Source organism: Octodon degus, unplaced genomic scaffold (genome assembly GCF_000260255.1).
Source record: "Octodon degus isolate 3935 unplaced genomic scaffold, OctDeg1.0 scaffold00266, whole genome shotgun sequence".
In the NCBI taxonomy this organism is placed as follows: Eukaryota; Metazoa; Chordata; class Mammalia; order Rodentia; family Octodontidae; genus Octodon; species Octodon degus.
In genome coordinates this window covers 1,644,167-1,663,069 of record NW_004524842.1, presented here as the reverse complement: position 1 = coordinate 1,663,069, position 18,903 = coordinate 1,644,167, and the positions used below count along the sequence as shown (strand labels likewise).

Sequence of the window (18,903 nt, the reverse complement as noted above, 5' to 3'; positions counted from 1 at the left end):
CTTCCCAGGAAGCAGAGGCTTTGAGAAGAAGCTGCTGTCTTCTCCCAGGTCCTGTAGCAAAGGAAGAAGGCCGAGGAGGGTACCTCCCAAGCAGATGGGCCCCAGACTGGCAGGCAGATGTGGGATGGCCAAGGGGTGTCAATGGGCACAAGCTGGGTCCTGTCCCATTTTCTGCCCAGAATTCTAGGGTTACCTGTGTAGGACTGATTTGTGTGTCTGGAAAAGCTGATCAGGCGCTGGGGACCATGCCACGACTCAGGTCTCTGAGCTGTCGTTTCTGCCACCCTGAGCATGAGGTGGATTCACCTAAGTCACAAAGACAAGGCCTCTGTCTGGGCTGGAAGGCTCCTGTTGTTGAAAAGAAGGACATCTGTGTAGGGCTGAGCACAGGAGATGGCTAGAAGCAGGAGCTCAGGTGGGGTGGAAGGCTGATGCAATCTGGCCTACCTGCCGGTCCCTAGGCTCCCAAGAGGCCTCCTGTGGAACCCACCTCCTGGTGCCCAGGGAGCTCTGGCCCATCTTTCCCATGGTCTTGTTAGAACAGCCAGAATAGTCTAAAACTTTCAGAATGATCTAACTGAATAGTAAAGAATAATCCACAAAAAGTGAAATAAATTAAAAGAAAGCCACATAAAAATGTGGGCTGGATTTCTAATTCTTTATGGCTCACATGTATGGGAAGGCCCTAGATTCTGTCCATCCCATATCCTGTCTGAAAGCTTCGTGATTCTCAGGCTTGACCCCCATCTAGTTCCTTCCAAAGCAGAGTCCTAGACACCAGACCATCGGCAAAGAGTCGTGGGTAACGTGGAAGAACAGGAAGCTTCCGCACGCTTCAGTCTCCTGATCTGTACTGTGGGAACAGTGATAGGACCTGCCATGTAGACTAGCTTGAGGCTCAATGAGTCACTCTATGAAGGATGCTTAGAATGGTGCCTTGCATGGGGGAAGCATGCAAGGGTGATGAAGACAAAAACAGTGGCAGAGTATCCCACATCTGTCCACCCAGAGAGACTGCTCCAGTCCTCTTGGGGCCCCTCCGTATCCAGCCAGAGGGACACCCTCTCCCCAGAGTGAGCAGTGTTCTCCTGGGGCTCTGGACATGACTTCTGCTGTTGCCCACACTCCCTAGCCCTACCTAGACCTAAGGGCAGAGGCAAATCTCTGCACAAGCCACATCAGGGTCCTGAGCAATCTAAATCTCTCAAGCAAGTGTTTTAAACACCTTTAAAATTTTCCCACCATTATTTTAAAGGTGAAGTCAAGTGTGTCATCAGGCAGCACGCAAACAGGCAATTTCTCAGATAGTACCCAGAATCTCCCATATAATCCCTTTAAAATAAGACCATGGCCATAAGCCCCAATTAAAGGATGTAATATCCTCAACTTGTTGTCTCTGGTGGAATGTTGCCCAGCATTCTGTTACTACATACTGTACTTTTTCCAAGAGATGCTATAGTTGTCTGGACTGTTTCATCCTATTCCATTTCTAGCAGTGCTCAATGTGCCCCATAGTCTGCATGCCGTCCTCTGTCTGTCCTGGGACTGTTTTGCCCCCTACGTGACAGACATGCTGCGTTTGGGTGGGAGGAGTGGGTTCGCATCCCAACTCCATCTCCTTTCATTGATAGCGGTGGGGAAGTGCCGACAACTGGCAGGAAGGGGTCACCTGCCTGCTTGCAATTCCACTGAGGCTCCATCTGCTCTCCTAAGGTGACGCTCACTGTGTACACTTACTAGAAGTAGACATTGGAGAGGTGATCAAAGGCCTGGGGAGACAGATCAGTGGTGGAGCTCTTGCCTGGCATGGATGGGGCCCTGCGTTCAATCTCAGCACCACGAGAGGAAGCAGCCAGGGGGAGGCTAATGTCTCTCTGTACTACTGCCTCCCTCACCTCCCTCCAAAACATCTGTGCAGACTGAGTAAATGGGTTTGGAAGTGGGCTCCATGTGGAATGATCAGAAGCTGAAAAAGCTAAGGCCATCTCCAGAAAGGCAATACTCATGAACTCATTCAGCAAGTGTTTTCTGAAAAGATGAGCAGAGATCTCAAAGTTATTTATTCACTTGTTGAACATTTCCATCTTAGATGTTGGGGTCCCAGGCACTGGCCTGCTGTGCAGGAAGACAGAGCCCTAATATAATTCTGTTTTCTGGAGGTGACATGGAACAGTCCCCCAGAGACAAGGGGAACGGTGGGAGGGGGGCACAGGGCCCAGCCTGGAGCTGTTGGGAAGACTTCCAGAAAGAGCTAACACTTGGGAAAGATTATCCAGGAGAAGCAGTAAAGCAGAAGCACCCCCTAGGAGAGGAGGAGCCAGAGTCCTTAACTGAGGGTTGCCAGCGTCATTCCACGAATCTGAACACCATGTGTTCGAAGCAGCAGCCGACACACTAAGTTCTGGGTGTTATTTTAGTTAGCCTTTCAAGATGTCAGTGAAAGATGCCCCAAAGTGTGGAGGAGCAATCTTTTGTGCAGCTACAAAACCTGGGCTTGTCCTTCCCCTGCCACTAAATCTCCAAGTGCCCTCAGGCAAGTGTGTTTTCTTCTGTGACCCTGTTTGCCCACCCTTGGCGTGGTGGTCTCTCCTTGCCATGTCTTGTACGCACCGAGTGCTTCTTATAGATGATTCTGTCATTTCTCGAGTTAGGTGGTTCCTTCTAAGATGGTGTCAGTGCTTAAAAAAAGTGAAGGATGTGATGCCCAATGAGCTTGTCCCACATCCCAGCCCCACTGCCGCCTTCTGGGTGAACTTGGCCATGCTTCCTGGCCTCTCTGAGCTTCAGTTCCCTTACCTATAAAAGGAGCAGACAGTCTCTTCTTGTAAGACTTTTAAAAACAATAAATGAGATAAAGTACAGTGCCCAGAGTAAATATCCCATAAAGTGGCTGCCAATGTGACGCTTCTCTTGGGCTTTTGAATGGCCACCCCTAATTCCTCTGCAAAGCAGGTACTCCTGAGACCAGAGGAGAAAGCCCTCTCTAGGCGGGCTGCGAGGTGGAGGGGCTGAAGAGCATCTTGAGAACAGGTTCTGTATGCGTCTGGTTTGCGTCTGCATCCAAAAGCCTAAGATAAGGACTAAGCTGCTCAGTAAGAGGCTAGAAGGACAGTGGGGATAAGGGAAGGAAAAAGGAGACAGAGACACAGGGCCTGAGCTTTCAGACCTGGATCCCCAGGGACACGGATGCAGCTTCTAGATGCCAGTCCTAGGACAGGCTTTAAGGTGAGGTGAGTGTGAATCAGATGAACTTAGCTACATCACCCATCCTTGAGCTCAAATGCCAGGGTTTGGTTCTATGCCTGGGTAGAAGAGAGGGCAGTGGTGAGAATGAACAACGTGGTCATTAGCCCCACTGCTATGCTGAGCTGGGACACAGTTGGTGCTGCCCTGCTGTTGTCACCAGAGAGGTCTTTGTCACTTCTTTCTTTGCAATGGACAGAAGCCAAAGATGTCCTCAGTGGTTGAGTAGCTCCGCACTTCCTGAGGTGCCAGTGCCAGCCAGCTATGTGATTGTATATGTAGTGTGAATGATAGGCTGGGGATGTGCAGGTGTACATGCAGGTGTGTGAGAATGTGTGTGTGTGTGCATGTGTGTGTGCACGATGGTCAGGAGTTGAACTCCTGGTTGCTCATCAGTCCAAAGACATCACTACAGCTCCTCTTCCCTAGCTTGTCTTGGTGTTTCTGTTGCTCCAGCCCAGACTTTTTTTTTACCCTCTAAAGATAATAAAGAGAAGACGGTTCTTCCCTGTCTCGTAGTGAGTCACTGTCTTCACAGACAGTTTTCGGGCCCTGACTCTGCCACACACTCCAGGCTGAGCATGGCCAGGCTTGCCCAGCTCATTCAGAGCTTGTGCTAGTGAAGGAGGGCCCCAAGGTTGTGAGCAAGTCGCTGTATTTTTCTGAGGCCCAGTTTCATTCCTGGAAAGTACAAGTATTCTAAAATTATACCTGGGGTTCAGTTTCCAGTTATAACCAAGCAATGACACAGAGGGCAGTGACATTGAGAAAAAATGCAACGCTATTCACAGTTCTCTCAGGAAAGGACAGCCCAGCCAGTGGAACACCCACCAAGCTTGGGTCAGGGGCAAAGGGAAGGCCAGGAGAAAACTCATGCTACAGAGTCTGTTAGAGTTTCCATGGGAAGTGCAAGGCAGGATGGGCAGAGCAGTTTAGGATCATGCGGTCTGTTTAACTCTGTAGCATTAGAGCCAAACGAATGGCCCCTAGTTACCTCACTTCGGGCCCCAGGATGATTTAGGACACAGGAAATATTGGTTTGATACATGAGAATATGAAGGGAGTGACTGGCCTGCACGTGAGAGGTACTGGCCTGCTACTGAGTAAGTAGTGTACTGTGTTTATAGAGGAGTGGACTCTGGGAGGGACAGTCTCTCCCCAAGACTGGACACAGTTGGTGCTACCCTGCTGGGATCTAAGCCTGGGGTTTCACAAAGAGCATCAGAAACAGAGCACGAACGATGTGGTTAATACAGGTTTTGCTTTGATGAATGACAGCAAATAGACCAAGAAAACCCAGAGGGCCGCAGAGTGATCACACCAATGTCTAACAGATTAAGGTTCAAAGACGAGGCACTCCATTCAAGTGAGTTGTCTCTCTCCTAGTCAAGTTTTTGGCACAAACTTGTATGTCTAGGAGAATAGAAGTTGGGCACGTGGGCCTCAGATCCCCACGGGCACTCTCTCCATTGCCACCTCTGCTCTAGTTGTGACTCACAAGAGGCCCACAGCTGTCCTCTGAGCCCCCAGCCTGATCTGCTGCTGGTGGCCTGAGCCATGCTGTAAGCTACTGTCCTCCTCCCGTTGCCCACATGGTGTGCTGCTTTGTCCCCAGGTGGTGGGCGAGTGGAAATTCAGCCGGATCCACTGTGACATCTTCGTCACTCTGGATGTCATGATGTGCACAGCGAGCATCCTGAACCTGTGTGCCATCAGCATTGACAGGTGAGTCCGGGCAGCCTGGGGGTGGGGACCCTGGCCATCCACCTGTCTGTCTGCCCCAACCTCTGCTCGGGGTCAGGCAGTATCTGTGATGCTGCTGTAGGACTGGCTGTGTGTGTGAGTCCGTGTGTGTGTGTGTGTGTGTGTGTGTGTGTGTGTGTGTTGGGGGGCCAGGATAGTACAAACTGCTGAAAGGGAAGGTAGTACAAACATCTTTAGACTGTGAGGCTCCCAAAAATACCTACACAGTGACTGCTTTGAAAGAGAAAGTACTTGGTACTTGGTACTGTGCTGGGGAGATAGCTCATTAGAATAAGCACTTGCCTGGTGAGTGCAGGGTCCTGAGTTCAATCCCCAGTATTGAGGGAAAAAAAGAAAGAAAGTACTTGATACTGATGAAGCCCTGGCTCCATCATTTTCTTTCCTCCTCCTCCTCCTCCTCCTCCTCCTCCTCCTCCTTCTTTTTTTTAATCTTTTATTTATTTATTTGGTACAGGGTCTTGCTATGCAGCTCCGACTCACAGTAATCCTCCTGTCTCAGCCTCCCCAGCACTGGGAAACCATGCTCAGTTTTGGAGGCTGGCACAGCATGCCCAGGGTTCTGGGGCTGGCACAGAGAGTAGTATCAGGGATGGAACCTGGGTCCTTGTACTTGCCAGGCAGGCACTTAGACTACTGAGCTATCTCTCCTGCCTGTCATTTTCTATTTACCTGATCTTGCTAAAGTTCTTGGACTTCCCAGTTTCATTGTCTGGGCAGGGAATACAATGAGACCTTCCTCCTGACGCTGCAGAGTTTGGTTTTGCATTTCATGCCCAGTTCTGGCCATGGCACTGTCACACCTGCTAAGCAGGCTGTGGAGAGCCTTTCACTAATTTGCCCCAGTGTGCCATACAGGCTTCCTGTGCTACTGCCCCAGCTCCCTCACGGCATTTGTGGAAGATAACTGAGTGCCTCAGATGCATTGGGTAGAGGAATGTGAGGGAAGACTGTCAAGAGTCATCATTTTAAATCTTTCCCGGTAAATAGGGCCAATTCCTTGCTCTGAGAGGCCTGGCCACCGGTCCGTCAGCAAGCACTTCCACCTTCCACAGGCCCATCCTAAGTGAGGGGCGAAGACCCAGGCCATGGCTCCTCAAAAGCCCAAAACCCAAGTGGACGTGGCCCAGAAGTCCACTGAGCTGGCTCACCTGTGTTGGATGGGGCATCCCCAGCCATCCTCACTGAATGTGGGGACAGGAGGGAGAGTTGAGAGGGACTATGAGGCCAGCTCCATGGAGGTGATCGCTGGCCCAGCCCCTGGGTCCAGGCATCTATTGTGTGTGCATTCTGTGGAATGGAGGGCCCCTGGGCCTGCACCCCACATTCACTCCCTCTCACAGGTACACAGCTGTGGCCATGCCCATGCTGTACAACACACGCTACAGCTCCAAGCGCCGGGTCACCGTCATGATCGCCATCGTGTGGGTCCTGTCGTTCACCATCTCCTGCCCGCTGCTCTTTGGACTCAATAATACAGGTGAGTCTTCCTCTGTCTAGGGCGGGAGTGGCTTCGGATCCCTGCCCTTGTGCTGAGAGTCCTGCTGAGTCCATTCCCCACCCTGGGCTGAGGTTGGCCTGGCTTTTCTAGGTCCAGCCCCACTCAGAGTTGTTCCAGGCTGGGCTAGAGAGGAAACAGCAGCTGAGGGCATGGCTGAGTGGGCTGAGGAGTGGTGAAAGTCGCTCTGGAGAAAGTCTGGCCATTTTCAGCTTTATGAAATTGAAGCAGAGAGCTTCACAAAGTGTGTGTGTGTGTGTGTGTGTGTGTGTGTGTGTGTATGTGCGCACACACGTGTGTGTATGACTCCCCATTGACCCCTGCCAAGGTATTTTCGTGGTAAGGCTTCAGCCTCGTGGGCTGTCTGAGCCCAGTCCAGATCTGAGCTACCTGGAGAGGGAAACCAGAGAAAGCAGGAAGTGAGCTCCCCTGGGAGCTCCCTACAGCTGCACAGCACCTCTGGCAGAAGAGACACAGAGTCCCTGCTGGAGTGTAGCTGCTTCCTGTCGGGGAGGCCAGAGCTGGGCAGTAGCCCCTGGAGACCAGAGCAATGCAGAGCGCAGGGAAGCCTAGAGAATGTGTGGTATGAAGTCAAAGTGTCACAGGAATTCTAAGAAGTGAGAACAGAGCTATGGTTGGATTAACCCAGGAAAGCCCTGAGATAGAGAACAAACATCTGGTAGACCTAGAGGGACCTTGGGAGCACACAGAACACACTGCAGCACAAGTGAGTCCAGGGCACAGGACCGAGCTGTCTTGCTCCTAAAGTTAGCACGTGGTGGGACTCCCCGCCCCAGCAGGCAGCCGAAGATGGAATAATGCCTTGTCCTTTGGAAAAGAACTCTTGTGTCCCTTCTGCGTATTGCGGGTTTACTTGTGTGCTCAGAGCAGTCAAAACTAATGCTTAGTAACCTAAGAATGAACAAGTTTGGAAGCAGTTCATTCTGGCTCAGCTTTTGCTTATGATGATTGTGGTCTTAATACTCTGGTTTGTACCTGTGCATCGATTTATGACTGACACTTCCAAGGAGCCTTTAGCATCTCATCATAGGCTCTGTAAGACTGCTCCTCATTCCCACAAGGAGACAGGGGCGGTGTGGCATGGTGGCCAGGGGCCAGCGATGCCCTCCCACTTCTGGTCCTCTTTCCCCCAGACCAGAATGAGTGCATCATCGCCAACCCTGCCTTTGTGGTCTATTCCTCCATCGTGTCCTTCTACGTGCCCTTCATTGTCACGCTGCTGGTCTACATCAAGATCTACGTCGTGCTCCGCAAGCGCCGCAAGCGGGTTAACACCAAGCGCAGCAGCCGAGCTTTCCGGACCACCCTGAGGGCCCCACTCAAGGTCCACAGACCCTGCCTCCCCTCCAAGTGTCCCTCCCTAAGCGGTCCCAGGGTGGTTTGTCCCTTGCTCAGGTGGGGACTGGGGCACCACAGCAGGGCTGTGGTCCAGGCTAGAGGAGTGTCCAACAGGCACACGAGAGTATGGGTCTCTGACAAGGGACTTGGGTGTCCAAGGGTGGGAGGTGGCATCCGTGGTGGCACCAACTGGACAGAGAAGTCTGCCCAGAGTTCTTGTGACTGAGGCAGTTGGTCCAGCCTGGCACCTTCCTGCTCCCCTCTTCCTCTTTTCTTAGCTCCTCCCTCCTGCTCTGTCTCGCTCTCCTTCCATCTGTCTCCTCCACTACAGTCTCTATTCTGCTCACCTCCTGCATCTGTGTCACTTCTTTCCTACTTCTATTTTCTGTTCTCTCAGCTCCTTGCTCTTCTGCTCAAGAATTCTCCCCTCTACTCAGCCTTGTCTGAGAAGGCTGTGTGCAACTTTCAGGTTACACATAGCAGGTGTGAATCCTGGCACCGCCCCCTGTAGGCGGAGTGACCAGGGGCAAATTACTTAACCTCTGTAAGCCTCAGTTTCCTCATCTGTTAAATGGAAATTGTAATATGGACTTCACAGGGTGGGCTGAAGATTCATCATGAGAAGAGATGTCAGCATACTCGAGAAGTGCTGGAGCCTCAGAGCTCCACAAAAGTCAGGGTCCTTTTGTCCCTCCTCCTGCCTACTTCCTTTCATCGCAGCACTGACTTCAACGCTATCCCGACTGCCTTCTGCAGCCCCACTCTCCTGGTCTTTGAGCCCTGCTGTAGTTTGAGGTCTCCATAGAGCTGGGGTTCCTGTCTCCCTGTGCCCAATTCCCCCACCGTCTCGTGTGACCCATGTGCTGGCTCACTCCACAGGGCAACTGTACTCACCCTGAGGACATGAAACTCTGCACCGTTATCATGAAGTCTAATGGGAGTTTCCCAGTGAACAGGCGGAGGATGGTAAGTGTTCAGGTCAGGGATCCATAGCCGAGGTTTCTGTCCTGGGGGAGCCCACCAGCCATGACTCTGCACCCGCACCAACTGGCCAAGGAGAGAAGCACCTCCCAGCGTCCCCTGCACTGCCCAAGCCGAGGGCAGGCTGCCCATGCACACCTCCAGGCAGGTGTGGAGCAGGACCTACACGGCCCAGTCCGCAGAAAATTGTTGGCATGACAGACTCGGCCATAAAAACAATAAACATGGTAAGAGTAGCTATTCTTACTTCTCACACACCTAGGGAGTTCCAATTATCTCATCAAATCTTCACCACGACCCTGGAAAATAAGTCCAATTGATTTTATTATTAATCTTCTCTCTCAAAAGAGGAAACAGAGGCTCAGAGAGCTTAGGTAACTTCCCCACATCTGAACAGTGGCAGAGCACATATCTGAACCCAGATCTCTGTTACTTTCAAGTCCTCACCGCATTCCTTCCACTGGCATGTGCTGTCATACAGCCAGGCAGGCTTTGGGACTGGAGGTGGGTAGCTGGGAAGACAGCAGCAGGATGGCTCTGGGGCTAGGGACCACAGGTGCAATTCTGGGCATAGCCTTGGCACTGAGGTCCAGGCAGCAGGTGTTGCACACGTGTGTGCATCTGCACACACACATGCACACACACATGTGGGCAGAATATAGGTCAGGGCACCCACACAGGGCCACAGGCAAAGTCCGGGTCAGATGTCCTTGGGAACCAGGATTCCCACCTCTCACCTGAGCTCCAAGGGCATCACTTCAAGAGCTGTTTATGATGCAGGTACCAAAACAAGGACCCAGGATAGGTTCAACACAACAACTCAGTTGCCCAGCAACCCATCTGGGCACATAGACTGGCTGCATTTTAGAAGCTGGAGCTAAGACCTCTGAGGCCTCAAACAGGACAGCCTAAGGAAGGGCTGGGAGACTGTGAGTGGACCTACACCAGGCCCCCCAGGTCGGGTCAACAGGGAAGCTGTGGGGCCCCAGGGGTCAGCTGTTTGGCAGCTGGGTCAGTCTAGTTTGCACATTGGTGCAGGTGCCCACGAAGCAAGACCACTGGGCCTGTGGTTCAGCCCAGCAGGAGGTACAAGGGTGGGGATTCTCCAGAGAGCTAGAGCGTGAGCACTTGGAAACAGGACTGAGTATCATTCCGGGATTTATCCCTAGCAGCCAGCTTGGGAACTGGCACTTAGGCGGCACTCAGTAAGTGTTGCTCAGGTAACAAAAGAGAAGCCTCCAGAAATTGGTTTGGGGTATGGAGACTGCAAAAGGATTGCTCTGGGAAGTGGGCTCTGGCTCCAGACAACCCCTGCCTCTGTGACAGCTCTCCTCAGCCCCCTGGCAGAGGAGCCCTGTGTTTGCAGGAGTTTTCAGGGGGAAAGAAGGGGAGAAGAGGAACACAGGAGCCTAGGTGGCTGCCGCCTAAGGCCACACCTAGCTTCACCCAGCGCTCTCTGCTTGTGGTGCAGGAGGCTGCCCGCCGAGCCCAGGAGCTGGAGATGGAGATTGTCTCCAGCACCAGCCCACCCGAGAGGACCCGGTACAGCCCTATCCCGCCCAGCCACCACCAGCTGACTCTCCCCGCCCAGTCCCACCATGGCCTCCACAGCACTCCCGACAGCCCCGCCAAGCCAGAGAAGAATGGGCACGCCAAAAACCACCCCAGGATCGCCAAGTTCTTTGAGATCCAGTCCATGCCCAATGGCCAAACCCGGACCTCGCTCAAGACCATTAGCCGCAGGAAGCTCTCCCAGCAGAAGGAGAAGAAAGCCACTCAGATGCTCGCCATTGTTCTTGGTGAGTCAGCTTGCGCCAGGGAACCGGTCCATCGCTGCAGATCCTAGTCCCTGCCAGCCCCGCTGACCTTCACTGGTGAACCTTGGCCGGCATGTATATCACAGGTTCAGCGCATTCTCAGGGCCAGGCCGTGCTCGTTGACACGCAGACAAGCTCTGAGGCACAGTCCATAGGTGCGCTCCTTTTACAGATAGATGGGCGAGCTCAGGTTTGATGTGGCTGTATGACTTGACCAAGAAGAACTCCTGATTTGAACTCAAGCAGTTGGACTCTAGAGTCCGTGGGCTTGACCAGCCTGCTTTAGGGCCACCAAGGCTCATGTCCTCAGCCAGGCCCCTTTCTATCTTTGATCCTCTGCCTGTAGAGTAGATAACCTCTCAGGACTTTGTTGGGGCCAGACGGCATAGGTTTGGTGGACATATTTTTAAACTCTGGAAGCAGAGCATGTCCCTTATGTTTTTAACTATTGCTGTTTTGTAGAACTGAAAAATAAACATACTCAGCCACATCTCTGTGGAATGAGAGCTGTGAAAATAAGCAGAGGGCTCTGACCTAAGGGAGAGAGTGGCCCGGTCCACTAAGCAGGACTTTCGAATGAAGTTCTCCTAGAAATTCATGTAATAAAGGTCACAAACTAAGAGGATGGTTGAGGGAAGGAGGGCCCAACGTGATTCTGCCTTCTGTGTACCACCTGAGAGGGGCTTTCATAGCCCGACAGCCCTGGGATGGGAGTAGACAAGTGCCCCTGTCCTCTTCTCATGCTTAAAAGCATGTTGTCCCAACAGGCTAAGGGGACTACCACGATCACGTGACTAGGACATGGCAAAGCCATGCTGGAGCAGTATGTCCTGCAACTGCCATCCACAGGTGCTCTGTTCCAGGCACCTGCTCTTCCCAGATAGTACTAGGGCCCTGAAGGGGCCCCCTGGGTCTCCGTGCTGAGTGTCCCTTCAAAGCAACTGTGCTGGAGAAAGCACACACCAGGGCTGGGGAGACAGCTCAGTCGAATTAGTACTTGCCTGGCAAGCACAAGGTCCTGAGTTCAATCCCCAGTACTGGGGTGAGGGGGAAGCACACCTCAGTCAGACAGGAGGGCCCCGGGAAATCCCTGTGAGTGAAAGAATGTGCTGTCCCAGCTGCACTAGCAAACATGAGGCCTGGAAGGTAAGGGAGCAGCACGGGGGAGGCTGGAGCAAGGATGGGCACAGTTCTTCGGGAACCTAGACAGACTGATGCCACATGGCTGTGCTGCTCTGGAGTAGAAAGGTCTAGGGTGTATCTCCGAGCAATCATGGGACTCAGCTTCCAGTCAGCCTCCTGCAGACGCTGTGAAAGCTAAGTGGGATAGGGGTTTAACGCCTCCTTTTTGAAAAGTTTGTCTTGTGCACTGCCATGAACAAGAAACATTTCCTTCACTGCCAGAGTGAGAGAGACACGATTCTCAAGGCCCCTGGGAAGTGGCCTAGGTATTTCCGTGTCCCCTGGCTACCATGGGGCAGAATGCCAGCATAGGGCTTATTTTTAATCTGCTTCACCTTCCCCAGAAGGGAGTCACTATTCTATCCCCTGGGCAGGTAAGGAAAATAAGGCTGGGGAGGCGAAGGGACCCTTCTTCAAGGGCGAGCGTCAGAGGTGGCTGCACAGCCAGGTCCTCGGGTGGGACGGGTGCCCTGGTCCCATCCCCCGCTGGATCCTGGCCCGACCCTGCCTCTCCCACAGGCGTGTTCATTGTCTGCTGGCTACCCTTCTTCATCACGCATATCCTCAACATACACTGTGACTGCAACATCCCGCCAGTCCTGTACAGCGCCTTCACATGGCTGGGCTACGTCAACAGCGCCGTGAACCCCATCATCTACACCACCTTCAACATCGAGTTCCGCAAGGCCTTCATGAAGATTCTCCACTGCTGACTCTGCCGCCCGCTTGCGCAGCAGCCGCCTCCCACTCCAGGCCTGGGTTCTCCAGGCCTCGTTCCTGCGAGCCATGGGCAGAAAGGCCCCAAGAGACTGGGCCCTGCAGTGTTACCTTGGCTCTGTGCCCCCTGCCCTCACACCCTCCCTCTGCCAGTGCGAGGCAGAGCTGGGCAAGGCACTAGCCCCGGGACTGGACCTATGGCTCAGAGCAGCTCACAGGGTCTCCCTCCCACCTGCAGGCCCTCTCTCCTTGGCACCAAAGATGCAGCCGCCCTCCTTGACCTTTCTCTAGGGTCTGGGGTCTCTGGATTACTGGGGCCAGAATCAAGGCTGAAAGGGCAAGCACACTTCCTTGGGATTCCCCTGTTTTTCATGGGCCTGTGCTGGGGTAGGAGGGATGGTTCACACCCTACAAAGTTCGAACAGGGAAGGCCCTAGAAACTTCAGCCCTGGGAGAGCCATGTAAGTACTAGGACCCCAGAGGTGCCCAAGTCAGGAATCTCAGCTCCATCCCCAGTCCCAAAGCAAGCCCTATCTTCCACAGCTCTGGTCCTGACTCCCTGCACTCCGTTCCAGCTCCCCTACAGTTTCGACACCCTTGGAGGGAAGAGCCCTAATCTCCAAGGGCCCCAGGAGGATCTGTGGAGAGGGAAACACCGGCTCCGCTCACCACCTCAGCCTCCTCCCATCTGTGAGCCTGTGCTGGCCAGCCTGGGAAGTCAAGTATTGGACCCACATCTGGGCTGAGTTGGGGTGTTTGAGGTTCTTTGAGAGTTTACCTCCTGCCACACTCTGACATAAAATCTCTCCATTTCTGTTCCTTCTGGCTTCTTCTCTCTCCCCTGTTCTTTCTCTTCCCATGCCTCTGCCTTAGAAGAGCCCATGGCTAAGGACTGCTGAGTGCCCATTGGCCTGGCTGGGCCCCGCTCTGAGGGAGGAGGGGAAGCTGCAGCTTGGAGGGGCCCCCAGGCTCCAGACTCTGTAACATCACCATAAATGCACCAAAATAATAAAACTTCTACAATAAATAACTCTCAAGGGCCCCTGGGTGGCCTGGAGCAGTCCCAACACCTTCCAGAGCTCCTGAGTTGGGGCGGGTCCTTCTGGAGGGATGCCAGGTGTTCCTGCCTCTCCAGGTCTGGTGTGCCTGAAGGTTGGCTCTTCCTTTGGCACCTTCTCCACCAGGGCAGAAGAGCTCCTTGGAAAAAGTGGCCTTGGAGGTGTGGGCCTTGCTCCTGTGTCTCTATCCTTCATCCTGTCTCTGTCTCGTGCCCCGCTCTCCAGCTCTGGGGCAGGTTGCAGAAAGTAGACCGGCAAGAGTGCTGTGGCCTGCACACCTCTCTGTCCTCTCTCTTCAGCCAGTCCACAGCTCGACATTTTCCAGGGCTGCCGCTCAACCCTGCCCTGAGGACAGCAACGTGGCTTAAGAAAATGAAATATAAATCCACCAGTGGAAGAGGGATGTTCTCACCACCTTGAGAATAACAGTGGTGATGACAAACAAGGTGGTGGCACCCACGGCTCAGGCTCTGGGGAGCTGTCAGTGCATAATTTGCATGCTGAATACAATATTTTTAGCACCAAAGTTCGGCGCACTTAACTTGCCCTTAACACTTAATTATGGACTTTGATCTATCCTTGAAACTGAATGTATTGCTAATCCTGGGAGAGTTCCTGTCCCCAGGAGCACCTTGATTTCAGAGGTGAGGGATAAGCAGATCCCTCGTGCAGCTCAGGGCAGCCAATAATAGTGACCTCCTTCTGAGGTCCGGAAGTGTTGGGGACCTCTCAGCAGCTGACCTCACTTATAACCAGCCAGCCGGCACATGCACGGTGGATGATCTTGACCTGGATGGCGCTTGCACGTTCATCCTGTCATTAGACGCCATGAGGGCATATGAGTGCATAGCTGTGAGACTTGGAAAAGATGATACAGAGAGGCAGAGAACGAGCAACGAAGGACTCCGAGCGGGAGGGGAAGCAGGACCCAGAGCAGTCTGAGAAAAACCCTGTCAGAGAAAAGAGGGCAAGAGGGCAGGGCAGGGGCGGGAGGCGGGGCAGGAGAGAGGTGCCCACAGTTGTCAGGAGGCTTCAACTCTTTCTTCCAGACAGCAGATTGACAGCTGGAGTGGGCAGGGGGAGGGCTGGGTTCCGCCCCCTCCCCCCTCAGCTCTTCAGGGGCTAAGCAATGGTAGGAATGGGACTGGGGAGCACAGAGTGGAAGGAGTTCCCTTCCGGGCTCCTTCAGGTGGAGGAGCACCCTGGGCTCTGGCCCTGCCCATGGAGGCTGTGGCCCTGGCCCGCTTCTTGTGGCAGTGCAAGCACCTCCTCGATGTTCCAGCTGTGTTCTGTGCGTATGTCTCTGTAAGATGCCTTTAAATCTAAGCAATCCAGGCAGCTTTGCCTTTACAGGGGATGGAGTCTGCAGCGCTCTCCCACTTCCTAGAGTGCAGCGCTCTCCTCACTTCCGAGAGTGCAGCCCGGGTCACTGCCTAGCGCCAGGCTTGGCCAGGCACTGTGCACAGCCATCTCGGGAGAGAACCTGAGTCAGGCAGCTACAGAGAAGCAGATCCAGCTGGGGTTGCCCATGCACAAGGCTTCAGGCCCTTATTCTTCCCCAGGAGATTTTGAAGGAGTCCCCAGTGACCACGTGCTAGGAGAGGGGTCCTGGGACCTGCGAGGGTCGGTGGTTCCCTGTTTCATCCTTTCATCACCCTTCCACTGTCTTGCCTGGTGGATATTTATTGAGCAGTTATTATACTTCAGGTTTTCGGTGAAGTGCTGGGAATAAAACAGTGCAGAGGGGGGTCATGATCCTGCCTTCCTGGGTTCGCAGTCTGATGGGTTGATGGACCCAGCAGTTACATAATAAGGTATGCATTCCAGCCCTCCCCAAGGAGAGCTCTGGCTGGGTCTACCAGGACCCCGTGGAAAGCAGCAGAGCACAGGGAAGCGCTACACAGTCTAGCACCATTTCCCTGGGGTGCCTAGACTTGATGCAGGTGGACAGTTGGCCCAGGCAAGAAGACTGCAGCAGGGAGAACTTCCTGGGGGGCTGGGCAAGGTGCGTGCAGGAGAAACAACTGCAGAGCCTGCTGCCTAGGTGTCTCAGAACAGGAGCAGCCGCGGACCTGCAACTAGCAGCACGGAAAGCTGGTGTGCCCGGGAGCACTCCTAGTGTCAGCATTTAGCTGGGGACCACCTGGGTCCCCAGGAGCTGCGTGAGTGTCTTTCCCTGCCCACTGGCTAACTGACAACCAGGTCCCAGGACCCTTGTGGCTTTGGCTCACATCTGTGCAGGGGCTGCTGCTGGCTTGGGCCTTCCTGATTGGGATTCCCATTTCTGTCCCCCATGGCAGCATTCCTAGCGTTACCTCACAGAAGAGAAGCTGCTCACCTGAGGTGGGTGGTTTGTTCCGGTGGCCAGGCTGACCCTGGCCTACTGCAGTCCAGCTTCCTGACCTATATACTTAAGCAGCTGGAAGAGATGAATGGTCAAAAGTTTTATGCTTTAAAATCAGGTAGAGGAAAAAATATTTAGAGTTAGCTAGGACATCCACGGCATCTGTATTTCTCCGACCAGGCTGTCTCCAGTACTGCCCTATCACACCCAGCAAAGCACCTTGTGCTTGAAAAGAGCCCTTTGGAGGCCAGACTCTGAGCTGTCTCCAAGGCAGAAACAGGGATAGAGTGGCCCAGAGAGGAAGTCAATTGCCGCAGAAGAGACAAGCTAGTACAAGCTGTGAATTGCTCTCACTGGGAGGTCTCAGCAGGCAAGATGGGCTAATGGGGTTGCCTTTGCCCAGTGACTGACCCCATGCTATTTGGTAAGTCTCATGTTCCGAGCTCACTGCAGGGCACTGAAGAAGTCTCCTTTTCCTTCTTAGAACTCACTGGTAAAGGAAACCAGGCAGCTGTCTTCTAGAGAATCCTCCCCTCCAGGCTCCCAAAAGTTGAGTTTCTCTGCCTTATCCCAGAGAAACGTTCTTCTGATATAGGACAATTCTTCAGGAAACTAAAGAGTTGGGCGCTTCCTGCCTTGCCCTTTGGCAGATTTGCTCCGGATTTAACTATTACAGTAAACTAGGGAGATAAACATGGTCATTGCTAGATGAAGTGACCAAGGCTAAAGAATTTCAGCAACCTGAGGTAGTGTAGCTAGTGAGCAGCTCAGGCAGGATTCGTGCTGAGGTCTCTCTGCCATGGTCACCTGCCTGGCCTGTGCTGCCATAGCCCAGCCTAGCTCCTGCCTTCTGTCCCTTACATTGCTTTGCAGCCAGAGCCTTGGTGCCTCCAGGTAGTTCAGCAAGCAGGGGAGGGGCACCCTTCATGCCTGTGCACAAGCCCTGAGAAAGGACTGGAGAGGACACAAAACCAAGTGGGACACGGTGATGTGACATGTACTGGGCACAAGGCAGACCAGAGAGCTGCTCGCTCAACCTTTCTGTGGAGGGTGCAGGTACAGTGCCCTGGGTTGGGGGAAGGGAGTGTCCCCAGCAGTGCAAGCAGAGAAGAGTTCAGAGCAGAGATAGGTAAGTGGCATCCTGTGGGATAGGTAGGTCTCCAACGAGCACTGGTCAGGGAAGACCAGTGTGACAGGAGAAGGGGCTTTGGGCTGGTGAATGCAATGATTGGGCTGCTTGGGAAGAGAATGAAAGTCTGACTAGTAGTACCCTAATGGATTAGTGAGCCCTAACAAAGCAGAAGGGGTAGGGGTAGCGATATAGCACAGTGACACAGTGCTTCCAGGCAAGTGCAAGGCACTGAGTTCAATTCCCAATCTCCCCACCCCTGAAAAAAAAAGGTGAAAGTGGTATTCTATGGGGGCTGGACATGGAAGGAATGTTCCTGAGCAAACACTGACCAGAGCTGCAGTCTGTGTGTTCAGGGAGCCAGGGTACCTTTTGCTCTGCCTAAATCCACCCTTGACCTCCGCTGCCTTCCTGCCTGCCTGCCTGCCCGCTTTCTCCCTTTTCACCCTCACCGCATGCCATCCTTCCCCTGGAGCTTGGTGGGGGCCACAGCTTCCTCACTTGCTCAGCCCTTCTAGGTTGTATCCATTGGCCCTTCAGTCCTCAGGGGACTCTACTGGTTGCTGTGAGCCTACCTACTCTGAGGCGGTCACACATGCCCCTTTGGACTTCTGCCTTGCACTTGAACTCTTGTAGCTAAGGGGCCTTGCTTCTTCTGGTTTCTAGTCATCACTTTTGGGAGGATTTCTCCTCATGAATTCCTTGTCCCAGCACAAGATACTACCCAGGTGACACAGTCGGGGCCCTTCCATTTCAGGGGGCAGGCAAGCCAGATGCCACCACCTCCCAGCATCCAGGAGAACCCTGGAGGTGACTGGATTAGTTCAAGCAGGGTTTAGGACTGTTGTCTGGGGAGAAGGTAAGGAATGAGGAAGGAACAGCCTAACATCAACGAGGTAAGGCAGGGAGAGAAAAGAAGAAAAGCAGCAAAGTAACAATGAATCTCAGTGATGGGCTATGACGGTCTAATTGTGCCCTCCCACGATAAATCTGTTACAGACAAGGAGGCTGAAGCTCGGAGAGTTTAGGGAACGTCCACAGCTACTAAAGGGAAGAATCAGGATGCCAGTTGCGGTCTGGCTGGCCAACTCTCCATCCTCTGTCACAGGCCAGGACCCCAGACTCCCACCACAGAGCCCAACTTCCTCACCCTGCATGCGGCTGAGGGGTCTGTGGCATGCAAGGTACAACCCAGCTGCATCCACCCTCAGTAGAGGTGGCAGGGTGACAGCAGCTCCCTCTGCCCCTCACATTGAGTCCAAGTTCCCGAATCAAGATGGGCCCTGAGGTCCCCCACTGACAGCCCACCCTCCCCACCACTCTAAACAAGATTGTCCTTCCCCACAAACAGCTCTTTCTCTACCAACTCTCTAGCCAGTTGGCCTCCACTGCCCTTTCTGGTCAAGCCCTCTTGGCATGGAAACTGCTGCAGGAGGGGAGAGGGGGAGAATGTTATAGATGCCCTGTCCATTTTAAGTTCACATGGGGCTACTTAAATTTATTGATATTAAAGGTCTAATTCCCCAGCCATAACCTCCACATTCAAGTGCTCAGTACCACAAGTATTAGACAGTGCAGATAAAGGAGGTCTTCTCCTATAAAGTCCTGTTGGACAGCACTGGTCCAGAATGACCACCATGTTTGGGTACCTTCAGCTAACATGAGAGCGATGAACAGGCTTGTCAAGGGGGAAAGGAGTGTGCAGGTTGGGACAACTTGAGTGTAAGGATTCCACAGCACCTCCAAGTACAGAGGGCCAAGAAGAAATTGGGACCCTCAATTTCTGGAACCCAATACCTGAGCTCGCCAAGCAA

At 53.3% G+C, this 18,903-nt stretch overlaps 1 protein-coding gene across 1 annotated transcript in view; it reads left to right on the top strand.

The window, feature by feature from the left end:
- The window catches only part of Drd2 (dopamine receptor D2), a 58,056-nt gene extending 44,519 nt beyond the window's left edge, over positions 1–13,537 (top strand). The window contains exons 3-8 of the mRNA XM_004646372.2: positions 4,859–4,968; positions 6,348–6,484; positions 7,657–7,847; positions 8,741–8,827; positions 10,314–10,641; positions 12,361–13,537. Of these exons, the coding sequence (XP_004646429.1) occupies positions 4,859–4,968; positions 6,348–6,484; positions 7,657–7,847; positions 8,741–8,827; positions 10,314–10,641; positions 12,361–12,554 (1,047 nt within the window). The 3' untranslated portion in view covers positions 12,555–13,537. The remainder of the gene's footprint in view (positions 1–4,858; positions 4,969–6,347; positions 6,485–7,656; positions 7,848–8,740; positions 8,828–10,313; positions 10,642–12,360) is intronic.
- The last annotated feature ends 5,366 nt before the right edge of the window (positions 13,538–18,903 follow it).